We start from the raw sequence: 18123 nt of genomic DNA, 5'->3' as shown, positions 1-18123 counted from the left end.
ATCTTAAATGAAGTCTTCAGTTGACAGGATATTGTCAGAGAAACATTAAAAAAAGGTAAAAAGATAGGAGGACTTAAAAATTTAAAAGAATCCTTCCTTAATGTGGGCTCTTCAATCATAGTCACAAGAGAAAGGGAAAAAAACAAAGCAGCAGGTCCTTCCTATATGTAGAAAACACAACAAATCTGGAAATCTTTCTAAATGAAAATCACATACCAGGAATGGCTTTAACATATGTGGTAAAGAATAAACAGAATGATACAGACATTTTTATCAGGGCCTATCAGGCATTCAATGCAAGCTGGCTGTCTAGAGTCCCTCTACAGCCATAAGAGAGAGATATTTTTCCAAATGACAATCATGGCATGCTAAGATCATCATTTAATGTGTGGAACCATTTGCCTTCTGGATTCCTATTGTATAAAATTACTTACAATGAGCAGCCCAATGATTAGAACAAAAAAAAGCCACATCCAGAGAAACAAAGGATATACCTTTAAATATGTCAAATTTTTGAGGGCTAGAAGCAGGAACAGATCTCCCAAAACCCAAAAGCTAAACCATTTTTTTAACTATCCCATAGATAATTTAGGATGTATGTAAACAGATTTCTTTCTTTAGCTTTCATCTGGAGTTGTTTCAACCATTAGCAAAGGAGCAGTGTGTATGTGTGAAAACAGTAACGTTATTAATATGCTTGCATTTCAGAGAGTCACCCACTGTACCAGTGTTTAGTCTGAATGCATACTTACTTATTAATTGTGTGTTCATATAGTGCAATGTTACAGTCATTTTCTTCATTCACATCCAAATACTCAACAAGGCCTTCATGCAAGAAGTCTTCAAAATTCCTGCAGTTAAGTTAAAAAAATTACACTAGAAGTACTGTCTTTTCTTATATTTCTGCAAAAATAAAACTACATAATACCTATATTGAAGGAATGTAATGTGTAGAAGTTAAGCTAGAGAAATACTTTTACATGAAAAGTTCTGTGTATTTTACGTGTTTAAAGAAAACTGTATTTTTTTAAATTAATCCCCTTGCCCATTCACTGCTTCACACAATCTGACTGACCAATGTTACTTATTTGAACAACTAAATAAAATCTTCCTGTATGTACTCATCATCCCTAAAAATGTAGGCAAATATAAGGGTCATCTAGTAAGTTTTTGTGATGGTTTTGCAAAATTTAGTTAAAGCTAAATTTAAATGCTTTTAAATGCTTTTGTGTGTGTTTTTTTAAACACCCAACCTAAGAATTTGCAAGGAGTTTCAAAACTAATTCTGAGTGTGCCTAGTTTAGGGCAGTAAAGTTGATATTCCTTTGAAGTGTTTGATTTTTTGATCAGGAGAAGGATGATACTGCCTCAGGCCTTCCATTTGCAGAGAGATGAGGCTGTGAGATGTATTTATTCTGTGTAACCATCAAATTTCATAGCAGTAACAAATTAAGACCACCAGACTTAATTTGGCTTTAAACAGAAAACGTCCAATACACCGATTATTAATTCATACAGGAGAGTAGACTTCTCCTCTACATAGCTAACCCCAAGATTGTGAAATACTGACTGACTGAAGTACTTCCACACAGTATTTACTTAGTGAGGATGAATATGGTCCACTTGAATTGTGTACCTGTATCCCTGAGCCAGTTCTTCCATATGCTTGTTTGTAACTGCAGGTTTTTGCTTCTTGACAATTATGTAGGGTCTACAATTTAAAAAAAAAAAAAAAAAAAAAGATTACCATAGCAAATGCTTAGGTAGGTAACTTAATTTATGCTTACAATAAGAACCCTGTCTATGCACAATCTATTTTATAAACCACTTTTAAAATTTGTCCACCTTTAACTGATACAGCCACATAAATATAATCAGTAATTATTCAGACCTTGGTGTGATAACACAGATATCCTGAACTGACATATTGTCTATGAAGTACCCAGAAAGTGTACAAGAAAAATTAAGATTTCAATTTTGAGGAGAAAGCCTTCCCCTCATGCCCCCCAAATCTTTAAACTAACAATTTATAAGTTTTACCTACACATTTTGTTGATGGCTTTAAAAGATTTAAGCTTTCCCAAACTACAAAGCTAAGGACAGCATTAAGTTCTATGCATATTGCAGGGACTTCGTACAACACTGAGTGAACAGTTTGTGCTCAGGTGTCCACATGCAAGAATGTATTTTACTGCTACTTACATGGTGTAAAGTACAGGCATTTACTATGGGTGACCTCAGATGAATCCATAAATTTCAACAGCACATGGATCTCTGAAGGCTTCCTTACCCCAAGAAAACACTGACACAAAGGATGGCATGCAAGAATGAAACGTCAAGGGCTGTTGCTATTTGGACAAGTTGCTCTTATAAAGAGCAGCAAATAGCTACAAGATACTTGTGGGGTCCACTCTGAAGTCCAAATAACTGTTTGAAGACTAATGAGCACTTTTAAATGGTTAATAGAGGTATCTAACAATTGCAGGGTGGGGGGTGCCACAAAGCAAACTTGGTAAACTCCTGGAAATCCACGATTTCACTTGTCTTCATTTTACAAATCGGAAGTCTTGCTGCATCTCCAAACTTGCAGAATGGCTGATACTAGCCCTGACTGCAAAAGTGATTTCTCTGCCACTGGATATGCCCCTACCCTGGATCTCTTGACCAGATATGATTAACTGATGGTTTGTACATGTACTATTTTGGAGCCTCTAGCACACCTCATACTGCATTCCACATGCTCTGAGATTCAATTAATGAATCAGGTGGAATGCCAACTGTAGTTATGACTGCTGCTTCTTTAAATTACACACAAAATACACACACAGCTAGTCAATGCTAAAAAATGCATATATTTATTAACTCATTCTGCCTCTCCCTATCTCTGCTTTGTTCATCCTTTATACCTTGTTCTTTAGCCTAATCACTTGGGCCTAGAGATGTTTTACTTGTAAATAACCTAGCACAGTGCTGCCATAATCTGACCGGAGTCTCTAGCCTCTACTATAAATCAACCTGATTTTCTGTCTCTAAATACTGTTATGTTCCACCCATTCTCATTTTAGCCACCCAATTCCTTTTTGCTTTCCTTTGTGATATAACTGTTATTCAGGCACTCTTTCTGTCTAACAAAGAGCATAAGCACCTGAAGGTGGAGACCTACCTTATATATTTCTTGAATTCCCTACCTACTTAAGGGTAAGCAATGAAATAAACCAAAATTGTGAGACATACTTTTTGGTATCATAGTAAACAGGTATACATGCCTGAGGAAGTTTTGCACCAGAAATAAAGGCCCTTGAAGACAAAATGTAGCTTCTTATTCTAAAATGTGATATCACACCCATGGGATATCAGGTGAGTGTCTGCTGCTTTCTCGCTTCACAGGAAGTAAAACACTCCTCCAAGGACATTGGACATTGCTAGAGTTGCCAATCGGTTTGATTTTGATCTGTCTGTTCTGAATGAGGGCTATTTAAGGAGAAAAGAGATGCTCAGGTCCTACTGAATTTGCTTAAATCTGTACTTATTAAAGTCTTAGCCCAGTGTACTTACAGTGCATAAAACAGTGTTTATACTAAGTTCACTAGTGAGATAATTCTAATGAGATGTTTACCTGCACAATCTCCCTCCATCAGAGGAAATGTAGACACATCTGTCAGAAAGATTTGTAGAGATGGAAACAAATTCATTGATATAACCCGCTCGACGCATTATCCGAAATGTGTTCACTAATTTCTGATGATCACGTATGACACCAAGGATGTTACCTATTCAGAAAGAGTTCAGAAAGTGCATTCTTGCATTTTCACTTCAGAAAGTGCATTCTTTGCATATCCAAAACTCGACTTACAAATTCTGATCATGTCTAGTATGCACAGAAATACTTCCTACTCTTGCAAATAATAAGAGTTGTCATAAAATTTCCTTCTTCTGACATGAATAAGAATTGGCTCTTTTTCTCTTAGTAAACAAAAAAACCTGTCAGAATTTTACAGGTCATCTATCTGTTTGCCTCCAAATAGCTTCAGAAACCAAATGGCATGCTTCATCCAGCTTTCTTCAAGTATGTTTCTGCTCAGGTGCCCATTCACCAATTAATGTACAAGCAAAACACATTTCTGAAGCCTGCAATTTCACCTGTACTGAAATGGATCCAAGGTTTCCAAGAACAGACCAAGGAACTGTCCTGCTGCCCTGTCATTAAGTTTATAAAGACCTGATATTTTTGATACATGTGATCCCTCACAACAGCACCCGAATTCCTCCAGGAACTTAGCTCAACAAGCTATTGCTATCTTAGCAGGGCACTTCAGCACATACTGAAGTATTCTGATGCATGATGAACAAACAAGAGAGTAAAATTCATTTAAAGAGTCACCTGACCAAAGCCATCTTAATATATAAAATAAAAATAAGTATGGTGTCATTTTAAACAAAACTTTAAAGGATGAGACAAAGCATGATAGTTTAGGGAGTTTATAAGACAATACAAAGGTCTTCCTAGCTTAAAGGATTTGTACTTAACAGATTAGCTGCCCTTTTAGGTCACAAGTTTAAATCAGAATCAAGTCAGCCATCCACAAGCCTCAATTTTTTTAATGGATTAAACCCACAAACTAGTAGATCGAACAGTAAATTGTTTTGCCTCACTTAGTACTGGATCATCTACATTTGGGAACATAACTATCTTGTTCCATACCACCGATTGAGCTTGTGAAGGAAGAGTCCAATATTTCTGCTCTGCACTCCCCTTTGGGCCATAAAAAGACAGAAAAAAGAGTGCATGTAGTTTCACTGAACCTTATCTTTAACATACTGCTACAGAAAAGCAGAACAAAGGAATGCAGTTTGGTCAAGTGCTGTTTTTATATTACTGGGAAAAGGCAGGATTGAAGAACAACTGCTGTTTAATTCAAAGGTAAATGGAGAACTATTCATAGTGACAGACATTAAATACTAGTCCCTGGAAGTGGATGGTGTTGACAAAAGGCTATTTTTAAATCACTGCTGTAGTTTTTAAAAGTCAGTATTTTGAAATCTGGTATCATAGTACCTGTTGATTTAGAAACACTAAAAGATCAGTTGTAAAGGAACATAAGCATGTGGATGCAAAGTACATATGCTGAATCATCCCTTTAACAAAGAAAAGAGGCCTGTTTTCCAAAGTCTAATTTTTTCTAATAATTCACAAAGCAAGTTGCCCTTTAAAAGGTAGTTTTAAAGAGAATAGCATTGTTAAACTTTGCAAACAATTGATGTTTGCTTTCTGTTTTTAAATGAACTTGCATGAATATATATATAAAAATACATAAAGATTACTGTAAAATTAAATACTTCATGTGAATGAAGCTCTGAATTTGTAAATGAAAGTTATTACATGTAGCAGCGTTAGTCTCTTAAAAGTACTTTATGAACAGCACCTCATTTGGCGAATGCCTGAAAAGCAAACAAATCTGTAAGAGAATATACATATTTTTGTGCCTATTTATGCAAATGTGCTTAAAAACAGTACTGAAATTTGAAAAAGCTTCAATTTCCCAGCTACACACATCTGCAGTCAGAGTTCTGAGGACACAGCTTCAGACAACTAAGTGCCATCATCTGGCCTGTCTACACTGCCTAACGCTACCGAAATATTTACAGATGAAATTATCTACACGTGGAAAACGGAATCTGTGGTTGACTGTGCTCCAAAAATTGTTGGAAGGTTTCTGAAGCCTAACTTTTCATCAGCAACAAATCAGAGTCAAGACTGCTGAAGAGTTACATACCATTTAGGAAAACAAGGAACACATTTGGGTATGAAAGTTCTTCACCACAGAGCAAGTTGACGTCTTCAACTCCAAGATTACTGGCTAATTTAATAATTGGGCCATCTTCCATATCTGTAGTAATGTGAGTCATGAGGGCAAGGTTTTTAACCAAACCACAAGCCTAAAATAAAAAAATACATCTTTTATCCATTTCATTCCGAAGTATTAATACTATACATACATTTTTCTTCCAAAACCATGCTTATGAACAACAAAGTCAAAGAAATTAAACAAATTAACTACACTGAAAATTAGGAGGGAGAAAGGAAGAATTTTCTATATCACACTGAAATGTAATGTTTTAGCATTTATAAACTAATAAAAAATATAGGCGATGAAGTTGTAGTTCTTAAGTCATCCAACCATGTATAACCCTGTATTTCTCTCTTCAAAGCAATAGCTACTTAGAAACATAATGGAAATATGAAATCAGTCTATCAATTTGCCAGGTATCCTATATGTTCTAACACAAACTTTAACATTTTAAAATGAAAAATATCCAAGTATCTTATACAGTGCAATTTTATTTCAGCTGCTTAATGAGACTCGCTCATATTGACTACATATTTATGCTAGAAAGTTCAGAATTGCCCCAGTACTTTGTATTTAGGAAAAAAAAAGAAAAAAGGAAAACAAAAAAAAGACCATCAGCATCAATCGTTTGGTTGAAATAGCTGGATGATGTGTTTAAAGTAAAACACACAAAGGTGTTTTTCCTCCTCAAGCTAAATGCTAAAGCTGTTTCTGTAATAATAATAATAATAATAATAATAATAATGTATGTTTCTAGAAAAATTGCAGGTTGATGCTGCAACTTCAAAACAGGACATTTATTACAGAACAAAGGGATAAGAGTGTAGGACTCCTCTCTTTCTGCTCTGATCAAAAGAGAGCAAGTAGCTCTGCTGCAAAAATGGGAGGCCTCATGTCATTCTCATGCAGCCAAATGATTTCTGAACAGTTTTCAGCCAGTCCATTCAGGTAGGAGACAAAGGACAATATAATATATGTAAATACAGGCAATATAGGATGTAAATAGCTGGGATGTGAGAAGACACACAAGTTGTGTTATCAGGCTGAGGATAATTTATCTCTCCAGAAACCTCCTCATCAGTATTCTTCCTCTGATGGAGGATCACCTGCTTCAAAATAAACAGTGTCTCCATTCCTCAGGACAAGAAATACTGAAAGCAAAACAGGAGTTCCTCACCTCTCCTTCAGGAGTGTCGGATGGGCAGAGCATGCCCCACTGAGATGGTTGTAGTGACCGAGGACCACTCACTTTCCTTGTCTTTTCAAACTGAGAAGAGATTCTAGTCATCATTCCCAGAGCAGATATGTAAGACAAGCGGGACAATACTTGTGTCACGCCTTGGCGGTCCATTTTGAATCTCTTCAGAGACCAATTTCCCTGTAGAATAAAATAAAAAAAGTTATTGCAGTTTATCCCTGTCTCAACACTACATGTCTTTCTTCAGTATCTAGGCAGGCTATCTGAGGAGCACAGCAAATGTTGCCCACTTATATTAAACAATTACCTATCTGCATATAAACTATTAGTTATAACATACTTGTACTAAGTATTAAAAAAAAAAAGTTTAAACAAAAGAACTGCTCTTTCAAACAAGAGGATACTTTTGCTATTGTATATTCAATCACACAAAGATTCTTCATCATCTGTCCCTCACAGGTAAATCAACACTCAAATTTAGCTAAATTAAATTATTTTCTCTTCTCCCTTTAGAGATTTTTTCGAGTATTTAAAAAAAAAAAAAGGTATGAGTGAAATACACTTTTACAATAGATCTGACAAACTTTCAGTTCTGCCTTTTTCGTGATTTGTTATTTTTGTAGGAAAATTTTGCAGGAAAATTTTGCAGGAAATAAACACTTATGCTGGAGAAGTCTGACATCAAAGCCATCTGTACCTTCTTGAAGCCTTTTGTTTTTAGAATCCAGATGAAGAAGACTCACTGATGTGTCTTCTCACAGAAGAAGAGCATGGGGGGTTAGGTCTATCCAACTTCTTTGGTAGGATTACACCAAATATGAAATGCAAGATCCATGCACATGTCAGAGGTTTCCTGTTTCAGGACTGTCACAGGCAGTATCACTTGTTTTAATTAGGAGACCAGAGGAGTTCTGAGAATGTTCTAGGACACAATTATGTCTCCATGCCAAGCAGATTTAATAATCTCTACTGTAAGATCTTGAAATTTGGTGCTACAGTTTTTGACTTCATGACATCTACTCCAGGTACAGTTCCCAGCACGTGAGTCAGTGGATACAGCAAGTTTCTGTCCCAGTTACTAATATTTACCCCAGCCACCGTGTTACTGGTCAGTCCAAATGCAATGAACATCTCAAAGGTAACGCTTTCCAAGGATTGCCTTCTGCTAATTCCTGTAGCCTTTTGATAAACTCAGCTCACCAATGCTAACAAATAATTTGAAGTTCACTTGCTGTACTATACTGAAATCCTTTTAGAGGGTGATTTGCTTGGCTTCTTTATTTATACATTAACAGCACAATCCCATTTTGTGATGAACAGCAAGAAACCACCACCCATCCGAATGATTCTGATATTTGCTTCCACTGGAAAGACTATATAATAGTCTACAGAACTTCTCCTTTTTCCTTGTTATAGAAAGTGGGAAGACATAACGCCCAACACTAAGTCAGTAAAAAGAAACCTGTCCACTTGGTCAACCTTCTCGGGAAGGGTTCACTCACTAACCATTTCATTCTTTAAGGACTGGGAGTTATCAGAATAAAAGTGGAAGAATATAATAAATGAGTAGTTTTTCCTCATGCTAGAAATGATTGCATCTGCAGTCTAAACTAGCATGTGGTTTCTTCTTCACTGCCCAGAAGACTGTGAAATCTCAAAGACTGGAGGAAAGGGGAGGTAAAAACACTGCCTGAAGATATAATAATATGAAAAATTCTTTGTGCGTTGGAAGTGACAGACTGACTCCTTCACAAGTTGTCCAAAAAACCCAAAATGGGGCCAGGGCTGTTGTGAGACCATCCCCAGTGGAGAATTTCCTACTGAAAGCTCCTGTGAACTGAAAGTTGCTCCCTCAGCAGCATCGGATGATTCTGCAGATGCTGAAATGTCTATTAGGTCTGTGGCATTACTGCCTGACCTACTCTCTCTTCTGGTATTTTCCAGGGTAAAAAGAAGACCTATAGCAAATATCACTGAACAGCACTGTACTGTTGATGCAGTAGTGCTATGAATTCTTTTGCATGCTACTGGTGTAATTATGAATCCACTGAGTTATTTCATGCTCTTTGAGACTATCGTTGAAGCATTCTGGTGAGATTGGAGATTGTCGTTTCCAAGAATGATTTTTATGGTATTTGCTTAATCTCTTGAATAGTATGCACTGGGCATTGTTCCTGAGAAATTATTTTCAATGCTTAAGAGCAGATGGTGTTTAACTGCTTATGTGGCAGTAAAAAAAAGTCCAAAGATAGTGGAAGAAGGAAGACTTTACAATATGTACTGAATAGTTTGCAGATTTATCTCTGTCAGTCCAAATGGAAAAACTGGCACCGGCTAGAAGAAAGCACTAGCATTTAGAGAAACAAATCTGTCAATTGTTTTGGTTACGTGCACTGTAGAGATTTAACTACATTTGGGGCACTCATAAAATTAAATAGTGATAAGCTTTAACACTGGGATTTGTAAGTAACAGACTGTTGGTTGTTTTGGATGCAATTTGTGGAGTTAATTCTGTTTACAAGAACTGAAGAAAAACCTCAGTTTCATGCTAGGCAGAAAAGCCCTCTCAAGAGTTCCAAAGATTAAAAATTAAGTTGCACAATTTTCACCAGCTACTAAAATACTTAGACTAATCTAATTTCTTAAAAAATCATGGATTTCAAAGTCATTTACAAGCTAGTAGCTAGATTTCAGGAATCATCTCACAAATTGCTCTTGCAGATGCGTGAGGTAAGAGACAAAGTTAGTAATTGTATTTTTGTTCTTGTCCACAAATTAAAATATCCATTCTAGCAGAAGGCAGACACAGACTAAAATGTAACCAAGACAAATATTTCAAGGCTTAATTATGGGTGGGCGGGGTTGCGATAATACAGCATGCAGCAGTCTTCCCTGTTAAATAATTCAGTATCATTAGCAGAGAAATACTAATTTCTGTGTTGTGCTGCAAATTTGCTCATACTAGCAACTTCAGATGAATAAAAAGGCACTGCCTGTGAAGAACTCAAAATTCAGCTTTTTTTTTTTTTTTTGGCCTACCTGCCCTCCCCCTGCCCCCTAGTTATCTTCTGCTCATAATGTTTTCCTGCTGCTTTTCAACCACCTTTTGGACGTATGATGTAACCTGACCCTAGCTAAATCCAGGTAATAAAAAATACCATCAACCACACAGTCAAGTAGAACCTAGAAGACAGCAAGTTGGATAAACACAAACATGACCGCTATTTTCAATTTGCTTGTTTCTACCATTCCTTCACAAACACTAAATCATCACTTTGAAATAAATGGTGAAATAAAAGGTGGTTTGATAATCAATGATTCGTCAGTGAATTCCAAAGGCCCTGCCCATGACAAAGTTTTGCAATTTTAATCTATAAAGACTGTTAAATAGATTTGCTTTTACGATCAAAGATAGTAAAGTCATCAGAACAAAATTTATACATTTCCATCATTCACTATGGTGGAAAAACTTTACATACTAGAATGAAAACAAAAATACTTACTGTGGAGATGGCATTGACCATGCCATTGGTGATTTGGTCTTGACGCATGTGCTTCACTACATCAAACTGAGCTGCACGTTGCTTGGGGATTACCTGGTCAGCAATCTTTTTCAGTTCAGAGTTAAATTTTTTGAACAAATCTTCAAATAGAAGAGATAGAAGCTGGAAAAACAAACCAATTGGATTAAGGGAAAAATTATACTTCTCCAGGTCTGGGAAATGGGGCAGGGGGAAAACACACATTTTAATATTTCTACCTTTTATACTTCTTGTCAGTTAAAAAATATTTTCCCTGTTTCTCAAATGATATTTTTCTCACAAGTTTTTTGTCTTGTTAAGGTGCAATATTAGAGAAATTATTTCATAATAGAAAGCAAATTAAGTAGAAGAATGGTCTAAGCCTATGCATTTATCCCTTTTTGGTTTGCTTTAATACTTCCTTCACAATATCTTGGCATACCCATCCATCTCTACGCTATCCATTTACTGTTTTCCCTAATCTACTACATTATAATCCACCTGATCTACTTCTTCCTTCCTAGAGTCACAAACTCTTTTAAAGATTTAATACCCTAAATGTACAACCCTGAATCACACGTAAGAGTCGGAGACAAGACCAGCTTCTATTCTAATACTGGATGGAATAACTGCAGTAAAGCAGTAAGTGAAGAGTCACTTTGAGATATTCTATTATTAAAAGTGAAAAAGGCTGTTTAAAGTGCCCCCTTCCAGGAGCTACTTAAAATGGACAAGACACCCAACTGACTGTAAGGGGCCCTCAGGGGAAGCAACTCAGCAGCACAGAGTTTGGAAGCCGTGCACAGTTTGCAAGACCAGACTAAGCACAAAAGGTGCACAGTTACCATTGCTTCTGGACAAGCAGAACTAGAAAAGACTTTTTTAGGGGCCCAGAAGCAACTTCTGCTCTTGACAGCTGGCAAGATGTATCTCAGGTTACATACGCAGCTTCCTCACTCAGATACGCTTTTATCCTGCTACTTTCTGCCGATCACAGTCTACGGAAAACCAATTACACCCAGAGAGAGTCCACCTGGTTCAACACCTGCCATCCTTATATAGAAGTGCTACTATCTGGGAAGTGCAATGCTCTTCCACATTTCTCCCTTAAAAAAAAAAAAAAAAAAGTCTACAGCTTAAGCAAAGAAGCTATGTAACAGCTGAATTGAAAAAAAATACCAGCAATACTACTCTTCAAAAGTGCTGCAATTTAAGCCAATTATTTTCTGTATATGGATACTAATTACTTCTAGTTCTTAAAATAGCCATACAAGGAAAAGGCTACCAAAGTTTGTGATCTGACTTTTTTTTATTCTCCAACTGCTTTGCTTCTGCAGTTTGCTCAACCTCTCCTTGCAGACACTAATAGCTTCCCAAAACATTTAAATCTGCATTACATGATACATTTTAAGTGTTCACAATGATTAGTTTTGCAAGCAAGCAGTGTAAATTCTAAAGCCTGGCAGTCCTGTCCTGGGAATCTATTTTACAGCAGCTACAAGTGTCAGCAGAACTGAAAATGTGGCAGCTAACCAATGCCAGAAATGGTAGTTCCCAGTGTACAAAGCATTGTAGGGCTGAACAAGCTAGGTATTCAGCCATCACAAGCCAAGACATTCTGGAGTCAGCTGTACAATTTAATTTCTGTATGTGCAGAATTAAGCTGAATTTTAACTGTCTCCAACAGACATAGTCCCAGCTTTTCCTCACCTTCTGGAAACAAGGCAGCAGACCACTCATTTCTCTATCACTGGGATGGGCCACTAGCTTTTATTTGCTTGCTTCTACCTACATGTCCCAGCTGGGCTGACCAAAGCATTTGGCAAATGACAGATGTAAAGCAGTTAACTAAATTATAAGCTACCCTTTTCACTGGCATCACAAATTCATTTAGGAATAAAAAAATAACACCTGGAAACTCAAGACAGACATCTGATTTGCAATAAAATGCTCCCACTGGCCTTCATGGAGAGCAAGACTGGATTATTTTTGACAGTCTACTCTACAAGACATATGGAACACTTAGTGTTCAGTCACCAAATTGTAAAACCAGCGATAACACACACTGTATGCTAACCCTTGACAAAAATGGAATCCTATTTCCACTCTGGACATAAGAGTTTTCGCTGAAAACTGCTTAAGTGGTTTCTTTTTTTTTAGACCTGGCTTTGGCATGAAAGGAAGGTGTTGTAGACCCTCTTTCCTTTCCTGATCCTTGCAGTACCATTAACATTTACAAGGTGATACCCTCTCACTGTGGTCAAAAGAAATCCAGTCCCCTGCAACTCACCTGCAATGTCACAGCTCATTTAAATCAGATTTCCATCAGAAATAAAAGCATCTTTTAGGAAGCATCATATTAGGAAGGAGATCCCCCGGGAGTCTCCAAAAACTAGATCATGAGGGAAGTATTTCAAAAGCAGGGAAAAAGTAAAAGAAAGGAATGTGCAGTTTTAAGATGTCTGACAGTCTTGTCAAATAAGAACTAGACTCTTTTGAAATCAATCATGGAATACATTTGATCTCAACAGGTTTGGGCAGGTCTTAAACATTTAACAGAACATTTAAAAAAATTAACTCAGAAAATGTTTTCATATTTCTTGACCATAAAATTGCAAAAAATCTCCTAATTCCACATGCCATAGGGAGTACAAAGCTATACCATCCTTCCTCTTCCTTTGAACTAATAAAGTAAGTTACACACCAAGTACACCAACTTGCTAATATGTGCCAGTCTGAAAAGCATCATACTTTGCTAATTTCACTCACAGACACTCGGTCTGCAAGAGCTCTGACTATCTGGCAAAGCAGAATCTCACAATAACTACATTATTTAGGTCAAGAGCAAGAGATTAAAGAAAAAGGATGGAATGCCAATGATAATATTCAATGGATTTCATAGTTAGACCAGGGCCTTTCAGACCGCTTCAGACAGGAGCACTAAAGAGCAAATTATATTTAAGAAAAAAAACCATACTGACAGCTCATCAATTGATTTTCATTGAAAATCCTAAGAAAAATTAATAAAGAAGTTAAGCTGCTGAAATACAGTTTCACCAATTAGCTTAATGTCAGAGAATTCTAATTAGGCGCCTTGAGATTGCTATTTAGCGTTTAAGCCTTTAGAGTGCCAAATTCTCCCTTTCACACAAACTGGTTGCAAAATTAAAGACATTAGGCAGCCTTAATTATATTATCAGAACAGCTGGGATTAGGCAATCTCTGAAGTCAAGGCGGTATTCTTTTGTCACAGGGTAGAAATCCCTTGCTTTCCAGGGTGCCGGATTTTGGTGCTGTTCCATATCTCACCCATACAAAGCAAGCTGCATTAGAAACAAAAAAAAAATGAGGACAAAGAACAGAGTAATGCTTAGCAAATAATGAACACATTAAGGAAAGAGAAAAGGTAGGTGAAAAGATTAAGCCTGAAATCGGTAGGTTTTGCTAACACCTCAGCTGGCACCTGGCCTACAGAGCCTCTAGTGGCAGAAAGACTAAGAGAAAGCTCTGTAAACCAGCTTGGCTAGTGGATACAACTCTGTTATCTAAAGCTAAAGCACATTTCGTACTCTCTTGTCCCATGGGGTGTGAAATTAGCAGCTATTGTTTTCACACATTTTTATAAACACAATGCCTTTTATGTCTTTACATTGTTTAGACCGCTATGTTTTTCTCCTCCCATGGGAATCTTCTCTTTTTTTTTTTTTTTCTTTATTCAAATTTTAAATCAACAGGATTTTTATTCCAGGAACATGCTGGCATTAAAAAAAAAACACAACAAACCACCAACCATTTTATCCACACAAACTTTAGCTAAACACAAACATTTAGAAACTGGCAACAAAATCTCTACACTTTTTAGTCTGTAATCCAATCAAATTAATATTACACTGATAACATGGCAAAGAGGAATTCAAGTGTTCAGCTTGAAATGAGCTTTTAAAACAACCAAGGGGGCCACAAATCCTTCTTAAACAATTGTTCCCCCCCCCCCCCCCCCCCGCATAGCTCTCCTTGATGTAGAAAAAATACGCATTGGCTTTGTTATGATGATCCTCTACATTTAAAACCTCTTCCCAGTTAATTTAAAACGACTTTGGTTGTTAACATCAGTGTGAGCAGAGGCCTTTCCCTTACAGCTTGTAGAAAACTTTTTACCTGCTCTACTTTCTGCCTCTAAAAATATTAGGAAATAACAAACTAGTCCTTCAATCCAGTTAAATAAGAACAATACGATGACAAAGCAACAACTGATTTTACTGATTACACACTTAACTACAGCAACAACATTATGGCAGAAACCAAATAAATCCATTACAGCTTAAAATATTTGCCACATTAGAGTATTGTGCTAATGTCTTCTTACTACTCTTTACACTTTAGAAATATGTTCTGCTTCAGCACAAGAATAAAAGTTTGATGAACAGTCAACATATTAGTTTGAAGAAAGGATTTTTTTTTCCTAACAGGTTAAAAGCTTTTTTTCCTTTGTATTTGTGCTTGGAGTGTGTTCAAGAGTGTCATCTTAGTTTCTTCAGAAAACTAGGAAGCAAAGCACACGTTTTTACCCTGAAATGATTGCGTGCCCCATGAGTGTGTTCACGTGTGTGTACAGAGGACAGGGCACAGTGGGAAGGAGAATAGGAGTATGAGACAATAGGCAAGCACGCATCTTAAAAAGTACAATGAGAATTCCCACTGGATATGAAGAAAAAGGAATGGATATTGTTACTTGCGCTGCAACAGAAATCCCAGTGCAAATGATGGGGGGAGCAGAGATGCATAGTTTCTCCAATCTGGTGAGTTATCTATACTTGCCTGAATTTCTGAAGCATGGTCAATAACCAGAGATGATACTGACTGCCAGAACTCCAACTTAAGTTAATACAGAGCACAACAAAGAAGTCCAATCCTAATCTAAACTGGTTAATCAAATAACCACACATGGCAAGAAAAAATCCATGCCACGGTAACCAAGAAGTGCCTTCACTTGATAGGCAAATTGCCAATTAGGAGAATGTAGTTTGGCCAACAGCTGTGAACTGCCACCCTCTCTGCAAAAGAATGGTGCCAGTCAGACACCTCAAACCATTCCCTCCTTCACAGCCCTTTGTTACTGCTTCTACCTCCAGTGCCAAAATTCTGCAAGCAGAGAAGTCTATGCAATCCACTTTCATTAGTTGCTCAAGTTAACATTAAACCACTTACTTTGTTAATTCATGCTACTCTAGAGACTAGAAAGGCAGTTGACAACAAATAAGCAATCTTACATGCTTCTCCAAATTACAGAAGGCTTGAGTCGCTGTTCTGTGAGTTGCACAAGCTGGGTTCTCCATAGCGGGACAGTCTGGACTTGAGATGCAAGCACCTACTTAGTCCCAGTTTATTCCCTTACCCAGCTGCTTACAGGGGGACACCAGAAGATGGATCTTATTGCTGCCTTCTTGGCACTAACAGTGTTATAATAGAACTAGAACTGATGCCGTATTTACACTGCTCTGTCCTTTTTTCTGGTATAAAGAGGCAATACAGAAGTGAGGATATAATTAGTCTCAATCAGGGAAGCATATCTATGAGTCAACACAGAAAAGCCAACAAAAATAAAATGAGAGGAAAAACACTTCAATCAAGAAGACAGGAATGCTCCTTATTCTGCAACTTTTAAAAGCAGATAGTAACAAAACCCCAAAAGAGCACTTCATTCAGAAGTAAAAACTCACCTGCCCTGCCAACTCCAAACGTTTATTTCCATAGTAGTCTCTGTCATCTACTTTATTTTCTCCTTGAGCCAAAATTACTCTGCGCACCATCACTGCTGTGTATATGCACTTGGCACGAAAATTGAATTCCTTCACCTGTAAACAAAACAACAAAAAAGAAAAACATACCGATGTTTCAGGATCAGGTCCTTAGCTCTTATTCAGACAAACACATCCATTTAAATCAATGGGTTATCTGGGCTGACCGAGGAGTTACAAAAGGGATTTGTGCACTTTACCTTCTTAAAAAATGCTAAAAAGTAATATACATTAGTGACATTGAAACATATAGTAAATGAAAACAAGTCAGAATAAAGGTATAGGTCATGAGAATAAGGTCCTGAACTAATAGCTGATACCACCTGACTATGCAGAAAAAATGCATCGTATGGTAAGTAGTTCAATGGTACAGCATTTCATAAACATAAAGATTACTTTTGACTCAATCCAAATCTTCCCCTTTATTTTGAGGATGATTTACTTTATCTCAGCTACAAAGCAATCATTTTTCCCTGCCAACAAAGCTCACACCATAAATAACCACACAAATTTACTCCAGTTTAAAAAAAAAAGCATTACATACAAGAACGTGGGTCAGAATAGTTGATGCTAGCAGCTCTCGTGCTTCTTCCATCTTTGTTTTCTTTGGGCCTCCCCACATCCTTTGCCTTCGTACTTTGTTTCCAATGTACTTCAATGCCTGTCAAGGGGGGCAATTAAGTTAATATCAGAATTGTAACCTATACAAATATACACACATGGATATCTGTATATATTCCTCAGTCAGTGCAATCCCACTAGCCACAGATGATACAAACTCCAAACAAAGTGAAAAATACCAAACACATAAGTGACGCTAAAAAAAAAAAAAAAACCAACTTGAAAATTGACACAATTGATTATAATTAAATATACAACATGTTTATCATATGTTGATAACATTTGGAATGGGAATTGGTGAAAGAACATGATTACTACAATATTAAAAGAAACAGGATTGCAGAGATATAGGAAAAAGGATTATAAAAATTCCAAAAATATCTAGTTCATTTAATTTGACTTTTCATCTCCAGTTCTTTTGTGTATTTGCTAAGTTTCATTCAGATATTAAACCATGAGGTGGCACTCACTGTTTAATAGGCACAAACTCTACTGTGTGGCATCTACATGTGTCTCCAAGAGTACCTTGCAATAATTAATGGATTCTTACTTTCTTATCAGGTGTCCAAGAAATGGGATCAAGCTGAATTTAGGGTCACATGAGTCAAAGAAACTACCCAGGTCCACACAGGAAGTTCTTGCCTGGAAATGAAGCCATGCCCCCTATGCCAAAGAATTACCCTCTCCACTAGATGACAGATTATCCTTTCCATCTGTTACCTTCTTCCCCAAATAGCTCACTTTTTTTTCATTTCATTTGACACTTCTTCCACAGACTAACTTCTGTATTTCTGTTTTTCTTCTTTCCTGGATGCTTCACATTTCTCTATGTTCCTCCAGCATCACCATTTTACTCTTCTGACTGAATTAGGAGGCCTTCATGCTACCTCTAACCCTGAAAAGCCCCAAAAGATGTAAACTAGAAAGCCATTCAATTTACAGCACTCAACACCACACACGGAAAGGTTCAATACAGTTTAGAATGAAATAGAAGTAAGACTAATCTTCAAAGGTTCTTCTAGCAGATTAATATGTACATGATGGAAATGCTGCCAGCAAAATGGCCTGTGTTCTAGCTAATTAAAAAGTGTATGAGCTGAAGAGAATTCTGATGAGTCTTCAGCAGGATGGAGGGT

General features: G+C 36.9%; 1 protein-coding gene across 4 annotated transcripts in view; it reads right to left on the bottom strand.

Moving 5' to 3' along the window:
* The window catches only part of POLR3B (polymerase (RNA) III (DNA directed) polypeptide B), an 81322-nt gene that overhangs the window by 42844 nt on the left and 20355 nt on the right, over positions 1-18123 (bottom strand). For all 4 annotated transcript variants that reach the window (XR_775493.1, XR_775494.1, XR_775495.1 and 1 more), the window contains exons 11-18: positions 16911-17027; positions 16289-16423; positions 10551-10712; positions 7027-7227; positions 5775-5937; positions 3617-3770; positions 1637-1711; positions 753-851 (exon numbers count right to left, since the gene is read on the bottom strand). Coding sequence is in view for 1 of the 4 variants with exons in the window: in XM_010585351.1 (XP_010583653.1) it covers positions 753-851; positions 1637-1711; positions 3617-3770; positions 5775-5937; positions 7027-7227; positions 10551-10712; positions 16289-16423; positions 16911-17027 (1106 nt within the window). In the remaining 3 variants the exon portion in view is untranslated. The remainder of the gene's footprint in view (positions 1-752; positions 852-1636; positions 1712-3616; positions 3771-5774; positions 5938-7026; positions 7228-10550; positions 10713-16288; positions 16424-16910; positions 17028-18123) is intronic.

Source organism: Haliaeetus leucocephalus, unplaced genomic scaffold (genome assembly GCF_000737465.1).
Source record: "Haliaeetus leucocephalus isolate CR32 unplaced genomic scaffold, Haliaeetus_leucocephalus-4.0 Scaffold101, whole genome shotgun sequence".
In the NCBI taxonomy this organism is placed as follows: domain Eukaryota; kingdom Metazoa; phylum Chordata; class Aves; order Accipitriformes; family Accipitridae; genus Haliaeetus; species Haliaeetus leucocephalus.
Note: the sequence above shows the minus strand (reverse complement) of the source record. Positions and strands in the feature narration are given on the sequence as shown.